At 30.0% G+C, this 19671-nt stretch overlaps 1 protein-coding gene across 1 annotated transcript in view; it reads left to right on the top strand.

The window, feature by feature from the left end:
* The first annotated feature begins 15232 nt into the window (after positions 1–15232).
* The window catches only part of LOC129963554 (visual pigment-like receptor peropsin), a 245801-nt gene continuing 241362 nt past the window's right edge, over positions 15233–19671 (top strand). The window contains exon 1 of the mRNA XM_056078012.1: positions 15233–15414. Coding sequence (XP_055933987.1) covers positions 15294–15414 — 121 coding nt within the window. The 5' untranslated portion in view covers positions 15233–15293. The remainder of the gene's footprint in view (positions 15415–19671) is intronic.

Raw genomic sequence — 19671 nt, 5'->3', positions numbered from 1 at the left:
AAAAGAGGACAAAATGAATTAATTACCCAAAGTTACGATCAAATAAAGTCACTTTTCGTCATAATTACCTTTAAGATTCCGAAATTTGCCATATCGGCAGATCAGATTTCCGCTCCCCCTTTCGAAGAATGTTGCCGCCATTGATGTTAGATGAGCCTTAATGTTCTTTTGAAGCTGCTCATTAGTTTGAAAGCTTTTTGATTTGAGACTTTCGATTTTTTGAGGAATATCTAAATGTTTACCTTTCAAATTTGCAATTGTGACACTCTTGTAGGACATCTAATTGACTTAGTTTCCAGCCTGTTCCTTTCTTTCCATTTCTTTTATTTGTTCAATACGAGAAACAAACTTCTGTTGCGAGAGGCTTGTATCCTGGCCTACTTTTATTGATAATGCAACTTAGATTCAAATTATTTTCGTCCCTTCCCTGAATTAAAGAACTGATTTGGTGATCAAAGCATTAGCAGCTTCAAAGGAATGTTAAGACACATATTACATTAATGGTGAAATTATTTTTCGGACAAGGTATAAGAAACCTAATCCTCTGATGTAAAAAATGTCATAATATTCTTAGCGATTATATTGGAAAGTAAATATGTTTGTAGAGGGATCAGAAATTTAATTCGCTGATATGACAAATGCCTGAATATCCATGGCGATGAGGATGATGATGTCGTGTCCGCGTTACAACGGAAAAGAGATGCAATAGCTTCTGAGGGTAAAGACACCTGAGGCCAGAAGTCTGACTTCTTGTTCATATGAAAATGCAGTGCAAGCAAGTGTGCACTCACACAATCGCTTGCACAACCCCTTTTTACATGGGGGCTCTTTCACACACCTCACAGATAGGACACAGAGTGAAGAACAACCACGCCCGTCCCAGAACCCGAACCCAGAACGCCCAGATCACGGAGAAAACGCGCTACTCCTAGACCAGTACGCCGGAATTCATGACGATTATGTTGTAAAGTAACTATATTTGTACAGGGATCAGAAACTTAATTTTCCTATATGACAAATGTCTGAATATTCATGGTGACTATGATAAAGTAATTACATTTGAATGAAGATGAGAAACGCAATTCTCCGATTTGACAAATGTCTCAATATTCAATGCGATTATGTTGTAAAGAAACTATATTTCTACATACATTTTCATGAAAAATTCGCTTTTTCGTTACTGTTTGCTTTTTTTAATGGTTCATCGCAACTGAGGAAAAAAAAAAAAAAGAAGCCCTAATAATTAGTTGTATAATATATCGAATTACTAGAAAAATAATGTAGGATTACCAATAGCAATTTTAGGCTGAAAATCGCAATTTAATGGTAAACCGGTTTACGGGCACTGCAACTCTTAATTGCTGTTCTTTACTTTATCGTATACGTAGACTAGAGAAAGTATAGTATTCGTCAAAAAATTCGAACTCGAAATTTTGATGGATTTTCATATTTAAGACATTTTTTATATTTTTCTGAATTTGAATTACACATTTCTGGAAAAATGTCCATCTGTCTGTCTATGACAAACGATAACTAAAAAGCGCTTTCAGTTGGACAGTTGAAATTTGGTGTACAGTCTTCACACAAAATTGGCAATTTTCTTCAAACATATTTGAATAGAATATGTTCATTTGTTCGAATATAAGTTAACACGATAACTTCAAATCGAGGAGAGCTAGATAGATAAGATTCGGCACACAGGTTTAACATCCAAAATGTAGACACCTTTCAAATTTCTAGTCAAATACGGTTACAGGCTGATTGTCTGTCGGTCTGTACTTTCCTAAATGCATTGATTTAAATATATCAAATTTGGTATGGGATTTTCTGACCAAAAGTGCGTTTTGAGGCAAAATTTTGCTTCAATTGGTTGAGAAAACGTGTCTGAAGCACAAATTAGATTTTTTACTATCATTGCAGATTCGATAAACTCAATTAAGGGATTAATCGTTAAAAAGGATCAAAATCTGTAAAAGTGCTTAATTCACTCCAAAAATTAATATTTTGCAACTATTGTAAGTTATGCCATGCAAGGCTTTCTCTGGTATGAAAGTTTTTTAAATTGTATGTTGAAACGTTCTGCGGAGGCTACTCCAGCTGTTTTCCTTTTGTCAGAATCACACATTTGACAAAAAGTTGGGTTAAATGGACTTCTTCCACTCTTATCCCTCCCTCTCTTATTGCTATTCGAGGAATCAATAAATCATTAGATTTTAGATTAAGAAAACAATAAAGTTTTGCAATATTATTACAGAAAAGTACTTATCGCTTTCAATATTTCAAGTAAAGTCAATCCAATAAGATGAATATTTTTAAGGAATTCTTTACTACCAATAATGTTCGAGTGCTTTAAAAAAAATCATAATCAGACGAAGTTTCCTGATAAGAATAGTATTAAGGTAAAAAGCAACGAAACGGTACGATAATTGTCTGTCGTTAATTGCTCATTACTTCTCTGCCAGCGCATTTACTTAATTGCGAATAAGGAGAACTTTTATTGATTGGATGACAAGTAATCCACTTCATACAATTTCCAGTTCATTTAACGAAAATTGCATTCGCTTATTGGATAATTCGTCTTTTTTTTCTATAGGTTTAGCTGATGAGTAGGATTAAAAGGAATGAGCCGCCACTTGTTTAAAATTTCCATAATAGTGAGAAAAAAGGCACAACGTTTAATATTAATCCCTCTACAAATGAGTTTATCCAATTTAGATAAAAGGAAGCTTTCAGTGACACTTTATAAAATGAAGTTGATTGCTGATTGAATATTCGTGGCATTTGGTTGTTTGTCGTATAGAGAAGGTATTAAAAGGCATAATTATTTTGGAAAGGATAAAATATTTCTATGTTTTCAATATTCATTAATACACGAGCATTCTCTTGCACTGTGATTGCCTCTCATGCTATTTAATAAAGTGGAAAGAGTCTATTATATATTTAATTACAAATATTCAGTTATACAAATATTCATTCAAAAAATTTTAATTACACATTTCACAAATTTTTCATTGATGTCATTGATTGATCAACGATGAAATAAGTAGCATATTATTTACAGAGTAATACTACTTACTTATGTTTTTTTTTCATTATTATTGTATATTCGTTGTAAATCTTTTCTCGTGTTTTTATGATTTTGTTGTATGTAGAATCAGGAAGGATATTTGGGAAGAAGGAGTTATTGGGAACATTTAATGATTTCCTTTCTATCAGTGATAGAGACGATGAATTGAATTGGGAAGGATATTTGGGAAAAAGGAGTAATTGGCAACATTGATTACAGTACACATTGAATGATTTCCTTTCTGTCAATGATAGAGAAGATGATGAATTGAATTGAGAAGTGTATGGGAAGAAGAAGTAATTGGGAACAGTCACTCAGTACACATTGAATGATTTCCTTTCTGTCAATGATAGAGAAGATGATGATCTGAATTGGGAAGGATATTTGGGAAGAAGGAGGAATTGGGAACATTGACTACAGTACACACTGAATGATTTCTTTTCTGTCATTGATAGAGAAGATGATGAATTGAATTGGGAAGTGTATGGGAAGAAGAAGTAATTGGGAACAGTCACTACATTACACATTGAATGTTTTCTGTGATTGATAGAAGAGAAGATGATGAAATGAACTGAGAAGCATATGTTCTGCTTAAGACATTTTAGAGGAAGAAATTACTTTTCATTTGTATAGTGTTATCTGATGACGCTTGAGCACTTTAGTTGCAATTGTATTTAGAAAAAGAAAAACTAAAATTATTGTGATGTATGTTATCTATGTTTCACTGCGGTTATATTTATGATAAAGCGATTAAATATATTTCTTGCATCTGTAGGATAAAATGGTTATAAGAAAATTAGTTTATGAATTTCCTTTTTTGAAATTTAGTCTGAGAAACAAGCTGGCGCTCTAAAATTTCCCCGACAATTTTCATCACGAGGATTGGAAAAAGATTGCAATGCAACAAAAACATATATTTGGAGTAATTAAACAATAATGTGACAATACTCTATAGAAAACTAAAATTCACTTTTTTATGTGAATTTACTTTTTAAGAAAAATTTAATTTAAAAAAATGCGCAAGATATTTCAAATTTATATTAACATTACTTTTCATGACTTTATTTATGTTAGTATAAATTTTCTGCATGGACATTTTATTTAATAACAGCACTAATTTCAAGTGTTTTTTTTTACTTTGCCAATTGAAAGATTCACTTAAATCTCATTTTATGAAATAATTTTTTTTATTTTTTTAAAAACTTATCAAACAACTAAATTAATTGAAGTAATTTCAATCTAATAGGTAAGAAAAATCACCGTTTGCTAAAGAAAACGATTTGTAACAGATCCATCGTTTTAAATTCCATTCAATTTATTATTTTTGATTATTTATTGAAAGTACAATTTATATAACTCTTCTCTTTTCGAAAAAGCGAATTGCAGCATCACACTTATTGTTTATGGTCAATATGATGTTTGAGTACTACAGGTATATTTTCTCAATAACAAACCAGAAAAAATGTTTGAAGTTATGCTTAACATATTTTTCAATTCATATCGTATTCTTTCAAGTCATTTAGTAAGACGGTATTCATCCACTTTTCATTTCATCTTATAATTTTACTCTTCATGTTATTTATCGCTGAAAAAGTATGAATAAATTAATATTAAAATTATGTAAACAATAATGATACAAAAATAAATAAGTAGGTAATAAATGGAAATAAATATTTATATTTTTGAGCAAATATATTAAAAAATAACTGGAGCTTTTTTTTTTTTTACCACTTGAAATTTTTGAGTAACTTTTTATCTTTTAAATATCAGATTCTTAAATTTGTATCAGAGCAAGGAGAATGAAGTAAAAAAGATAAATAATTTTTATAGCCTTATTTTTCCTTGCACAATCATTAAATGAAACGACCAAAATTAATAATAATTTTTTTAAAGTGAAAAACCGAAATCATAACAATATCAATAAAATATCTTTGCAAATTTGTGAAACATGTAATATTGATTAATGTGTTTCATTCCAACAATATCAATAAAACATCATTTAAAAGCTGTGAAATATGTCATCTTGATTATTGTGTTTGCTTAAAAAAAAGGACATTAGTTTCCCTTTGTTTGCTGAGTGCACATATTCAAAGATATTACTGCCAATTTAAGGATAGAAATCTGATGAAATAATTTAACATTGAAATTCATCTTTACTTTCTGGCTCCCGAAAAGTGAACATTTACTTTACAATAGCGCTAATGGCCTTTTCCCCTTGTAGGAGGATCATTGATCATGTACCGATACTGTCTTTTCGAGTGCAAAAAGAAAGGGAAGAAGAGGTTGGTCTCATTTTGCTTTTTTCCCGCTTATCTGTATTAACAAATTTTACCAGACGGAAATCTTTCTTCGAAAACCTCCATTAAGATGATATATGACAGATAAGAATTACATATATATATATATATAAAGAATAAGGATACTTCTGTATGAAGAAACGGTAGACGTAATTTGATCATTTTTTACTTTGTCGTATACTAAATATAGAGGAAGTATTGTAATATACAAAACTCGAGATTTTGAGGAATCTCCATGTTTCAAACCTCTCTGAGTGCGAAAAACATATGTCTGTGACAAAAGATAACTCAATACAGTTTTGATCTAGACGGCTGAAATTTGAATACGATCTTTATACCAAATACTATCGAAGTTTGAGTAAAATATGTCCAGAGGAAGTCCGTCTGTCTGGCTGTTCGAATATAACTACAAAACGATGCGAGATAAATAGGTAAAATTAACCACACAGATTTAATATTGTTACGAAATTACCGGGTTCGTTTGCATAGTGGAAGTTATATGGTGTGGAGAATGCTCAATCAGCAGGCGGCAGTAGAAAATAAAACAACGACGTTTATTTACATGAAGACAGGACAGGACAGCACAAAGACGACAACTATTTACAGTATAGAGAAGGCAATTATCTTCAAGCTGAGACGTGCACACAGCAGCATACAACGAGACTCTACTGCAGACAGTAGCTCACAGCTTAGTTCAGCACTAGCTTGATTCCGTCGCTGCTCCGCTAATCTCTGGAAGGCCAGTTCTTTATCGTCGATTCCGACTACTCTTCCGGCAGACCGCCTCCTTTTATACGTCTCAGGAGGCGGGGCTAGAAGCCTCTCAACCAATTAGGAATTTTCGAGGCGTAACTCGGTTCCCAATGGACGGATCGGGAAAATTCTCGATGTTTCGGGTATAATCTATTTTGGAGCCAAAGTCACCAAATTTGCCCAGTTCCCAAATGGTTGCCAAGTTTGTTGCCAAGCTCCGGGACCTCCGACGCGACACCCGGATTCCGTCCAATGCAGATGATTGTAAAACATTCTTTCTGATGGTGGAACCAACTATACTGGGAAGCAGCATTACAGATTCGTAACAATATCTATAGCGTTGACACTTGCCAAATTTAGAGCTAAATCCAACCAGGGGTTGACCGCCTGTGAATTTGTACTTTCAAAAACATGTAAATGCTATCATTCAAAGCCGCAATGACTTAAATATATATCACATATGGTATGGGAGTTTGATACTACAAATGCAGTTTTGTATCAATTTTTTTATAAAATTCGATTGAGAAAAATGTGTTTAAAGCGGAAATTCAATTTTTGGATATTGTTAACCTATGCCAGGGATTAATCACCAAAATTCACACGACAGATTCAGTAAAAATTTTAAATTCCTGCCATATGTTAATATTTTGTAACTATTATACACGTTTTTGGAATTTCATTCGTTTGTCTATCTACGTTGTTGTTGTTTCTGATGGCACTTGCCATGAACAAGCCCGCTGAGTCGAAGCCAGCGGTTTTAAACCGAGAAGGAGCGTCTCTTGTTTTAGTAGCGCCCACTAGGGCTAAGAGTACTATTTTGCTACTCACGCATCACATTCGCTTGCACAGCCCCTTTTTACGGGTGGGAACATTCACACATCTCACAAATAAAACAGATGAAGAACAACCATTCCCGAACCGGGACTCGAACCCAGGACGCTGAGATCACAGGGAAGACGCGCTACCCCTATGCCAGGATGCCGGTTTGTCTGTTTATGAATACGATAATTCAAAAGCGCTTTGAGTTCGGAAGTTGAGAGAAAGTTTAAGGTCTTTACACCAAATTTATAGATTTCATTTAAATTTTTGATTAAATCCATTTAGAGGAAATATTTGTTCAATTATCAAAATACAAGAATAATCAATAACTACAAAGCGTTAGTAATTAAATAAATAATATTTCCCACTTAAGTTTTGGCATATAAAACGGAAATCTTTATCAATGCATGAATTTAGGCAAATAAAATTTGGTTTACAATATAAACGGGTATCAGATTTAAACTAAATCTGTCAAATGGTTGATCATATGGCGGTTAATAGTATTCAAAAATTGACTTTATGTTTTAGAGATGTTTATTCCATAAGAATGAAAACAGAATTTGATAAAGAATTGCAATTGTAGTCACAACGTTGCATGTCAAATTTGATGTATTTGAGTGTATTGTGTTTTTGAGTTATCTCGCTTTCAAGCTTCTGAAAGTACAGACCGACAGAAACTCTATTCCTTGTTGGATTTATCTCAAAATTTGGTAGATATCTACACCGTAGATACTATATCTGTGTAATAAATTTTATTCATCTACCCTTTTTCGTTTTGTAGCTATCGTGTTAAATTATATTCGAACAGGCGGACAAACGAACTTTCATATAATGGAATTTTCTCACATTTTGATAGAAATCTATAAATTTGATTTAAAGACCATAAACCAATTTTCATCCACTTAGCTCAAATCGTATTTTTTTTTTTTTCTCAGACAGACAGACATTTTACAAAATGTGTTTTCGAAATTAGAAAAGTCTGAAACGTGGAAATTCGATTCATCAAAATCTCGAATTTGTGATGATTATAAAACTTTCTCTATACTTCGTATACGAGAATGTAAAAAAGGTGAAATTTTTATTGATATTAAAATTAAGGGAATATCATCCCTAGTTTTGTATTACCTCACTTATACCTTAATATGGATAATAGGAATTATAAAGGGAATAAATAGGGATTATAAAGTCCCAATGGTGAATTATCTGATTCATCTTAATATGACCTGTTTATTTAAGAAAACGAGGTTCATCCCTACATTCTTTATGATTATTCAATCATCATCCCATTTAGAAACTACTCTGTTTATGTTTTTTTCAGTCAGATCTCATAAGTCGACCTGTTGGATGAAAAGTAGTTTCGTTGTTGTTGTTTCTAATGGCACTTCCCACTGACTTTTAGAAGTCAGTGATTTTAAGGAAAGGGCGTGTCTCTTGTTTTTTCAGTAGCGCCACCTAAGGTCAAGAATACGACTCAGCTACACACAAGTCACAACCCTTTTTACTTCATTCATGCATTTTATTCACTCATCCACAGATCGCAATTTAGACCTGATTCAGAGAACGACCACCCCTGATTCAGTACCCGCAGTAGTATCACTCTCGACATGGACAACTTTGCGACCACGACAGATTTATACGTGCGCCAGACGCCACACACACACACACGGAGAGTCTTCGGCCGGTGAGGTTCGAACTCGCAACCCAATTGACGCAACTCCAACGTCCTACCAATCAGGCTATCTCGGCCCTAAAATAGAATCACATCATCAGTACCAGATTTGAGGATCAAATATGCTAATTTGGATGTGTGAGATAGATATATAATTTTCTATATCATATGGCTCGCAATAAAACAGAAGTGACACCATTTTTGCTTAAGTAAATAGTCGTATAATAAAAAAAAAAATCACATGGATTGCTTGTGTTTGCCTTATTTCAGGAGCAGATTGGATCTGCGATATTAATCTCGTTATTTTGAGCTTTTGCTAAATGATAAAAACGTTGAGTTCCAAAATAATGATTAGTGAAACGAGTCGACAGATCCACAGGATTATAAATTGCATTAAGCAAGGAAATAATACATTCTGAGAAAAGCTTTCTGGAAAGACTGACTGAAGTTTATAAAGAATAGATGAATTATTGAAGACATCTGTAATACTCAGTATGGAGTGCTACTGTATGCAACAGAGCATCTTCCTAGTAAATATGACATTCTGGAATTTAACCTGTTCACTGCCACGTTTTTTGTCTCGGATTCAGATCTTTTATCTAATTAGATGGCCTCCTTCTTTGTTATCTCTTAATTATAATCATACTTATTATAACGGAACCATTATTATAATTATACTTAATATAATGGAACCATTTAATTAGATGGCAAATGCGGAGTAATTAGATAGCAGATGTGAATCACTGGCGAGTCAAAAGGAAACTAACATGCTAAATAGACAGATTAAGAGCAAGAATTCATGAGTATTTCAATACGTAGAATTTCTAATCCTAAAGTATTCTTCCTAAAAAAGTACAGAAATCTTTTTCACTCCATTTTCTCGTATGATTTTACTTTGAACTTAGCTTTATCATGCAGTGACGCTATGTTAATAACAATTTTGCTCTCTATCTCTTTTTGTTAGACCAATGAACAACAACAACAAAAAAAAAATGGACAGATAGCTACATTTCTTATGTAAATGCAATATGTCAAATTGTAAATATCTGTTCAATGACGTTTTCGAATACTATCCATTTCATATTTACACGAACGAATGAATAGAAGAGCAGTCTACTTTCAGGGAATTTTGACTCAGAATTTCATATTTGTTTACAACTTCCGTGTAATATCTATATTTAAAATTTAATCTCAGTTTTCGAATTATGAATCCTAAATCCACAGAGAGACGCTGAAATATAAAAAAGAGTTTTAAGACTGAAAGAGGTCTAAAAGTTGAAATTCTTTAAAATCTAGATGAATGGGTTTTTTTCCTTTGGATTATGACAATCTCTCTTACGCTCTTCCTTTTTAAGAAAGTAAATAAATATAAATTTAAAAAAAAGGTAAGAAAATAAATATAAATTTTAAAGAAAGATAAGAAAATAAATATAAATTTTAAAGACAGGTAAGTAAATAGATATAAATTTTAAAGACAGATAAATAAATAAATATAGACTATCAAAATAACTTTGTGTGTAACAGAACAATATATACCGGAAAAAAATGTAAGAAAAAAAATCAACATTATCCCCATATTCTTTTAAGTCTAGACATTTCTATAAACGGCCAAGGGAAATGACAGGCCAGACATATGTTATTCCTTTCCTTGAAGCATTTTGTCATATATGAATGAACTACCTCTCCTGTTGCTGAATACCCATAAAGATAGGATGCTCGAGACATCCTTCTCGAATTAGACCCCTGGGGTGGTCCTGCCAACTCCAAATGGTCACTCCCTCTGAGATTCACCTTACCAGAGAATGTCTGGATTTCAGAATAGATAGCTATAAACACAATGAAGCTATATCATATACACCCAACTGGAAATGCTGAGAAATGTGGGGACAATTTTGTTCACAAAGAAGATTCTCAACTCCATTCAACTATTTTGAATTCTTTTATTTAAAAATAAGTCTTTATATTACTAAGTTTTGCGTCTGTTATTACATAATCGAACCATTTTTCTCATGTGACTTAAAGCAATTTAGAGAATAGTCTTTAAAATCGGTGATATTTTTGTTGCATTTTTTTTTTTCGTTTAATAATTTCAGATTACACATTTGCAGCGTTGAAATATATAAGAATACTAATCGCCTTTTGCGATCACTTTTTTCGTCTGTTACATGGGTTATATTTGCCTGTTAAATCGTTAAAATAGAAATTTATGTCCCTGATTCCATTAAATTGCCAGACGTGTTAACTTTCTATATGAAGACGTTACTTAAAGACGTGTTACTGGAATTGTTTTACATTTATTTTGTTCATTGTGTGCATGAACCATTTAAATAAAGACCAGTCCCATGGTATCATAGTGCTTTTAAAAATATAAACACTCAGTTTATCTATTTTCTAACTGTCGCGGTAATGCATTTTCTGTTTTCTATCATGTGAGAACATGATGTTTTTTTGGCTTGAGGTTTTTGAAGCGATTTGAAGGCAACAAATTGTTGAAACCTCAAAATGCGTAGGCAACAAATTGGCAATTTATCCCTTTTTTATTTTCGATTCGGCTTTCATAGTGAAAGCTTTTGAAATATTTATAGTCTGCTAATATAATTTTATTTTGGAATCGGCTTTCACATTACAGCTTTTGAAATATCTATAGTCTGCTAATGTAGTTTTATTTTGGAGTCGGCTTTCACAGTATAGATTTTGAATTATCTATCGTCTGCTGTTGTAGTATTTCCCTTGGAAACCACAGCGTTATTGCCTAACTCTCTCAACGTTTTTTAAAAATAAACCAAACATTTTAAAATGTAGTTTGTTTAATCCATAAAGATTGTTGGTTCAGGGATAATTTCAACTAATTGAAAAAAGGTTATTAGAAAATAATGTAGAAGGTTGTCATATTTGGTGATTTATCGCCAACTAAAGTTACAACTTGGTTTCCAAATTATACATTCTCTGAATTCTTACGAATTGTCTTAATTAATTTAAGTCATTAACCAGTTTATACCAGTTTGAAACAATCACGAGACTTCGATATTTTGAAAAACGATAGTTTTTTTTTTCCTTTCAAAATCGGTCGAGCTCCCAAACTTTGTTTGCCAGCTAGAAAAATTAAAAGTGAAAGTTTAAATATATATATATATATTAATATACTTGAAACATAATTTTTTCAGTATTAAGATGATTTTTGTGTTTTAATATTTTTAAAAAAATGTCAAAATTTAGCGAAATTTTAATTAATTAAAATACTAATTAAAAAAAACGACCTGACGCTCACATTCGCAACTTTCAAAGTATATTTGTGACAAGTTTGGTAATTTTATGTTAAATGTTCCGGCATGTAGAAAGCTAGCGCACATATATTTATATTCATTATTAGTAGAGTTTATAACTTTACAGAGGAGAACCAATTCTTTTTTTTTTTAGAAGAACTTGCATCGATCCTCAAGCTTTGCATCTGTGTAATGGCTATGAAAACTTAACTTATCATATGGTAGAATCTTTTTTTACCCTGTTTTAAAACAAAATCAACGTTGCGTCTGGCCTCATAATCTTCGACTAGGATCAGATGGTAAGGATGGCGCATGAGACGATAAACAACTTTTGGAACTTCCATGTCAAACAAGGAATCTGTTTGCAGACTGTTGCATGAAGTTTTACATCCTTTTAGTAAATTAAAATGGTATGGGAAAAAAAATTATACCTAGGGAAGACATTTGATTTTTACAATGAAGTTTAATGTAGAGGTCAACATACGAGCTGAAGTTTTGAAGAAACATATTTTCGATCTAGAACATTTTGATTTGGTGATAAGACGCCATCTTATCACCTATTGTTGTCCCTCATCTCCACACCAAAATATTCAATGTCCCTTTATCTGACGATGAAGTTAAAATTATTGAAAAATTGTGCTCGTGGGCTGTAACTCTATCCCAATGTTAAAAGCAAAAATTTATATTTTCTAAAACATCAGTCATATTTAAAACGTTTATAATCTTTTGAGCTCTTAATTGCATCAAATAACCTCTGGAAGTCTTTGATAAACACTTGAAGAAGAAGAGATGATGAATTTTTGATATTTTAAAGAGGTAATAATCTTTTTTAGAGATGCTCTATTTTTTCCTTTTGTTACACACTCGTACTAAACTAATTACCTAATTAATAATTCAATGGTTATTTAGAAGTTAGACATTAAGATGTTTTGACGGATGGTGATAAGTTGATATTATCGCACATAAACTTGACAAAGATTACTTTGAGAAAAAAATACCTTTCAGACTGACTGAGAAGTATTAGTCAAACTATAAAATATCATAACTTTCGGTTTTCAAGAATGGGACAGAAATGAAGTATTAATCTTGAATGCAGGAAATCTGATACAATTAAATCTGAAGATCTGAGATTCAGAAACTTTTCAACTTATCACTTAGTTAAAATGTTGCCACTGAATGTCAATAATTTGTAATGTTAATTTCATCGAAGCATTTTGATGATAATTGCAAATTAAAAAATGATATTATCATTTTATTTTTAGGTTCTTTTCACTATATATTTTCATTTTCTTCCCTATTCTGTTATTGCAATTTTCTTTGTGGAGGGAAGAATAAAGCACGCAATCGAATACACGATGAGCTTACGCATTTTAATTTTTAAATTTTCGATTATGAAGACAAAATTTAAAAATTATTTGTGGAAAACAATATACTTTTCTATTAATCTATGAATAAAATCAACAATCAGCTTTTTTTCTTAACAGATGAAAAGCTATTTCTTTTATTTCTTTTGTAAAAGAGATAATAAGATAAACAATAGCAAATGAATATCTAACTAGCTATAATGTATTGTATACGAAATAAATTTTCAAATAAATCTTATATGAAATTTCCACAATTATCTTTTTGAAATTCAAACCCGGTTTCAATTGAGATAGTCTTTAGTCTACGTTCAATTTCTTAATAATTATTTTTAAGAAAAAAAATGTTTTGAATTGCATATATGAAACACAAATTTTATGATACATTATGACCAAAAAATAATGCTTTAAGAAGTTTTAAAATTTATTTTCTAGAATTAATTTCGGAAAAGCATTGCTAAATACTATTAGTAATGTACAGGGTTAGCATAAAATAATGACCAGGTTTCAAGAATTTATATTTTCAAAGATATTACTTATAATATAAATAGGTATGCATGAAACGTCTCAAAATTTGTTTTTTAACATCGTTTAACAAGTGGTAATTTTCTGGACATATTGAAAATATGGTTATTACCACAAATACATGAGTACACTGCGAAGTTTTTAAATCTTATGTTTCAAAAGGTGGTGGGGGGACACACTATCCCATTGGGGGTTTGGATGTTAGCAGACTATCTAAATCAAGAATTTTCACAATACTGGATTGGACGCGCAGGTAAACAAGTAGAGGTAGTGGACGCTACCCTTCGCCACATGATTTCTATATCGTACCTAATGTGATTTTTTTTCATGGACTATCAAAATTGCAATGATTTTGTCCTTATGCAATCATTTTCTTAATATGTCCCTACTGCCGAAAGTTGTTAATGAAAATAAATAACTTGACTTCGGATTTGTCCAGTCATGAACGGTTCACATTTAGAACATTTTTAACTAAAAAAAATTTTTTTTCTTTATTTCTTGTATTATTGATTATATTATGTGAAATTTTTTTGAAAATATAATAAGGCTATTCATTTATGTTAACTCAGTATTAAAGATATAAATACAAAAAGATATAGATATAAAAAGATATAGATATTCGCAGACTGTTATTAAGTATCAATACAGAATATTGGAAAATTCCAGCAAACTGATATAATTCATATTTTAGAGCAGAGTTACTTTTTTTTTGATTATATCAACCTCAAAACAAATAATTTAATCTAAATGCGTGGCATTATCTAGAACATAGATACATTTTATTTCCTCTAATTGTGTTTTATATTATGTAGGAACAAAAAAAACAGAGATACAGATGCTAAGATGCAATTCAATGTTTGTTTTATTGCAAAGATTATAAAATATTAAAATTCTTTAAAACACTAAGATCGAATTTTTTTACTATTATAATATAATAGAAATAAATCCTTTTTCTCCATTTTCTGCGAGAAAGCAATAACCATAGCAAGTCTACACTTAGCATTTCGAAATTCTTAATCTTCCACCACCTCCATATTCTCAGCATTTCCGGACGATACAAGATACCTAGTTACATCGCTAATGAATAGGGGGGGACCAGAGGGAAAAAAAGCCAAGACATCTTATAACAGCATTACTGCATTATTCAAGAAATAATGGACTTTAAAAAAAAGGCTGTTATATTTCTTTAGTCATCTAACCTTAAGGTGGAAGACAGAAAACGAGATACAATTCCTCAAGTTGAAAAGAAAAATCTTATATCCTAATTAAGTAATCATGAAGGCCATTCACAGATCTTTCTTTCTTTCCAACTCAGTGCCCGTTTTTTCCCACGTCTTTTAACAGTCCTCCACCCCCTCTGCCGGAGACCCCCCTCTCCCACAGAGAAAAGGTGGCGCTTTTGCGAATCGTCTGCTACCTTACTTCGCCGGCACAACACAGCCGACCGCTTCAGAGGCGAGTGTCGTGTTATTGTTTATGGTCTGCCAGCACGTCGGCATAGTGATTAGTCGTGTTCAGAGATTTGTATGACAATTCGGGATGGCCGAGTCCGATCCAACAAGTGATCCCTCCACGATGACTACGGATGAACCCTTCTCTTATCCGTATTATTTTCCTCCCTCCACACACGTGATTGTTGGATCTTACTTAGTGGTGATCGGTAAGTACAATAATTAATCGTTTGTTTTTACGAAATCATAAATCGGCAAACTTATATTATTTCTGCGTGAGTAAGTCAAAGTAAAATATATGTGGTTAAATTTTTACCTGAAAAAACTTTTAAAATAAATGTTTTTATGAAAATTTGTTGTAAATTTGTTTTTACGAAATAATATATCGCCAAACGATATTATTTCGATGTAAGTAAGTTTTTAAGTAAAATGTATGTGGTAAAATTTTTAGTTGCAAAAACTTTTAAAATAAATAAAAGCTCTACTGAATTTATTCTATATTATTTCTTTTTCTGTAAGAAATTATAACATTTACAAAGTTTTCATTCAGTTTCAACGAAGACAATAAATAACTTAAAAAGAATTTGCTTAGATGTTTTGGTAAGAATAAAAAATAGTATTTGGTAAATAAAAGAATTCACCGTTGGTTTTGAGGAAATAATATACCGACAAACGATATTATTTCGATATGAGAAAGTGAAAGTAAATATATGAGGTTAAATTTTACGTAAAAACTTTTAAAACAAATAGAAGCTCTACTGAATTTAATCTATATTATTTCTTTTTCTATAAGAAATTGCAACATTTACAAAGTTTTAATTCAGTTTCAACGAAGACAATAAATAACTTAAAAAGAATTTGCTGGGATGTTTTGGTAAGAATAAAAAAATAGTATTCGGTAAATAAAATATTTCATCGTTGGTTTTGACGAAATAATATACCGATAAACGATATATATTATTTCGATATGAGAAAGTTAAAGTAAATATATGAGGTTAAATTTTTAGTTAAAAAACTTTTAAAATAAATAAAAGCTCTAATAAATTTAATGCAGATTTCTCATATTATGCAAATATTATATTAATTTAAAAGTTTTAATTCAGTTTCTAAGGAAGGCAATCAATAATTTCAAAAGAATTTTTTTAGATATTTTGATAAGAGTAAAAACTCTTAAGTTTTATTTGCATTATTTTGTATTTACATCAAAGATAATATGGTTTTAAAAACTTCATTGCCGTAATTTAACCATAAGTTAATTTTGGATTTTTTTTTCTTCTTTTGCGCTTAACAAATACAGAAGAGAAACTGTTCAATAATATTTTTCTGTCTAAAATTTTAGTAATGTATATAAAGAAAATTCAAATTATTTAAAGATAATTAACTTTCTAAATATTTCGTTTGAAGATTTATATACAATTAATTCATATGGGAAATAATTTGAATCAAATATATCTAGTGGAATTTAAACGTTCAATTTAAAAATATATCCAATAATTCCAAGTTTGCTGAAGGAAATGACATATCTAACGAATGTTTTTTAAATGTAACAGAATTTAATACAAATATTTTTTTCTTGTAATTTACATCTTGTAATTGCAAAAATAGAATAAAATCGAGGCCAAAGTGAGTCTAAATTTTTTTTTCCCTTGAAGCAGTTTTATTGATAATACTAAACGAACTTTTTTTCGAACAATCATATTTTTATAATCCTTTTCTAACATGGTAAAATATTTTCGTTCTTATGGAAATTCGCATTTTTATAGTAACTAATAAAATGATTTATATTAGAGGGAAAGTTTTTTTTTTGATGTCTTTGAAAAATTATAGAGGAAAAATACCAGCAAGTTTAACTAAATGCAGAATACACCGAAATTTATTTGCGATAAAACTCGAGTAACTGGACTAATTACCCAAGATAAAATATTTTTTCAGCAACCACTATGTTGTTTTAAATTTTTCTTGAGTATACTTTCTTAAAACAAATAAGAAAATTCGTTAGATAAAGGATTTTTGAGTTTTGTGAAGAAATTGGGTTCGAATATTTAAGCCAAGTTTTAAATAAATAGATCATGCCTAAAATTTAATACTTTTGCCATCCATTTTTTTAAAAAAATAAATTTAATAGAGGAAGATATTTGATTCCTTGAACCATTAGTAGATATATAAATATATTTTATATTCATAACGATATAGTATTTTTATAATTACAGGTTAGAAATTCTTTTATTATTCGTTGGAAGAATTACATGAAATTGGTAGATATGTCAAGTATACGATGAATACTTAATTAAATCAACACAACATCATATTTTCGAAATAAGAGGTATCATATAACTTGATTAAAAAAAAAAACATCTTTTTTAAATCTTTCAACTGTATTGTTTTCTCTGCTATCTAATTTGACTTCACCTTTCAGGAACGGGATGTCTTATTGATCCATCTAATAAACTTTAGAGAAGTCTTAGTGAATACTTGATTGATTCTAGTAAATACTAGAATACTTGAGATGTTTGCGGGAAGTTTGGGTTTATTACAATTTTTGATGTGTTCAAAATGTTTTTTATCCAATTATAATGTTTTTGAATAATTTAATTTTAGCTTAAGTTTAAAGATAAATAATTCGATGTCCGTTTTGACGTAAGGGCATGACGGTAAGAGAGTTAACTCTGGTTCAGATTCTTATTAAAATGTTTATATGATCAAGGATAATTTCATCAAGTATCATCAATTACGATCAAGTATAAGATATTTTTCACATATCTTGAAGATGAAGATATAAGCAAAAAAAATCATTCTATATAATTGAAAATGTTTTTAAAGTAGAAAAAAAGTTAATATTGTGTAAGCAAGAACTAATCTTTTATAAACATCAAAATCTTATAAAGAAAATTTTTTTCACTATTGCATTTAGTTTTAAACATAATTAAAGCATTCTTTATCATTATAAGATTCCTGTAAAATTATATTTTTGTTCTGATTTGACAATAATGTTAAGTCTTTCTCTACGTATTTTGTGAACATTTTTCCTTGTTTATTTAATGGCTAATATGATTTAAGTTGAATTTAAAAAGACATGGACTATCATTAGGGTTCTCTTCTATAATGGAATCTGGGAACACATCCAAAAACAGTTTATTTTTTTCTGTAAAAGGGAAAAAAAGAAAAACATTTAAAGCATTTCAAATCAAGCATCTGCATGAGCATTTTAAGTTATTGCTTTTTGTTCTCTTTGGACACTTAACAATGAGCGTCTATATGGCGACATATGTTTAGTGCACGCTCTATGGGTTTCGATTTTCTGGCTCTTGTTTCTTTTCTTCGAACTGCAGTTCTCGTTTTAAGCTTATTTAATTTTCCAGTGGCCGCCTTAAATAGTTTTTTCAAAGTCTTTTCTTTTACTTCCAGTTTATCTATTTTTTTTTTAGAAACTAAACGTTTATGTGAGATTTTTTATTCATTTTTTTCCCATTTTATCTGTATTAATAAAAATGTATATCTATACGATAATACATGTTTTATATATGTACTGTAAATTTGGAGTTTTTGATATTTGTTACTCTTTTTTCAAACTGCTATTTCAATATTACTAATTATTAAGTCTTTAAAAATGGTTATAAAGATATTATATTTTTTCAGTGCCTCTCCTTTAACTTTCAATTTTTTTTTACTAAATGTTTATATAAGACTTTTTACTCTTGATTCCTTTTTACACATAATAATAAAAGTCTATATGACAGAATATGCTTTAGGAACGTTGCATGGTTCGATTTTTTGGTATTTGTTTCCGTATTTCAAACTGCTCACTCATTCAATTTTACATATATCTGATTTTGTGAATTTATATTGTGCCTCGTTTTTTTCTTTTCATTATTTAATGAAAAATAAAGGAAAAATACAGGAATAATTATTATGATATTCTTTTATAATTTTAAAACCATCATATTATAAAAATTTTAAATTCTTTCATAAATGATTTGACTCTATTTGACTAATATTTAATATACAAGTCATTTGACTATAATTTGACTAAATTTTTCAATTCACCACACTTTTTATGTAAAAAAAAAATTGTAATCTTTTTTTTTTTAGTAAAATTTTTTGCCATAATCACGTATTTGAAAAATAAGTAACAAATTGATTCATTGCTAAAAGAAATATCTTAACCAGAAATTTCTAGAAATTCAAAAAAAAAATTCTTTTTAAAAATTGTTATCTTATTTTATTGATTATTTATATTCTTTAAAAAAATGTATGTATAAATTTTCGTTAAAAAATGAATGAATTCTGGAAGTAGATACCATTTGGCCTTTTGGAATTACATTTTTTTGACACACTTACATCGTGGCCCATATTTTAACAAAATTTGTTTAAACGATTCATTTTGGAAATCTAAATTGTTTAATTTTACTTTAAGAAAAGCGACTTTTGCATGTTATATTTTTGATCATTATTTAAAATTATTATAA

The sequence above is a fragment of the Argiope bruennichi genome, chromosome 3, assembly GCF_947563725.1.
Source record: "Argiope bruennichi chromosome 3, qqArgBrue1.1, whole genome shotgun sequence".
NCBI lineage: Eukaryota > Metazoa > Arthropoda > Arachnida > Araneae > Araneidae > Argiope > Argiope bruennichi.
This window is presented reverse-complemented; position numbering and strand designations above follow the sequence as displayed.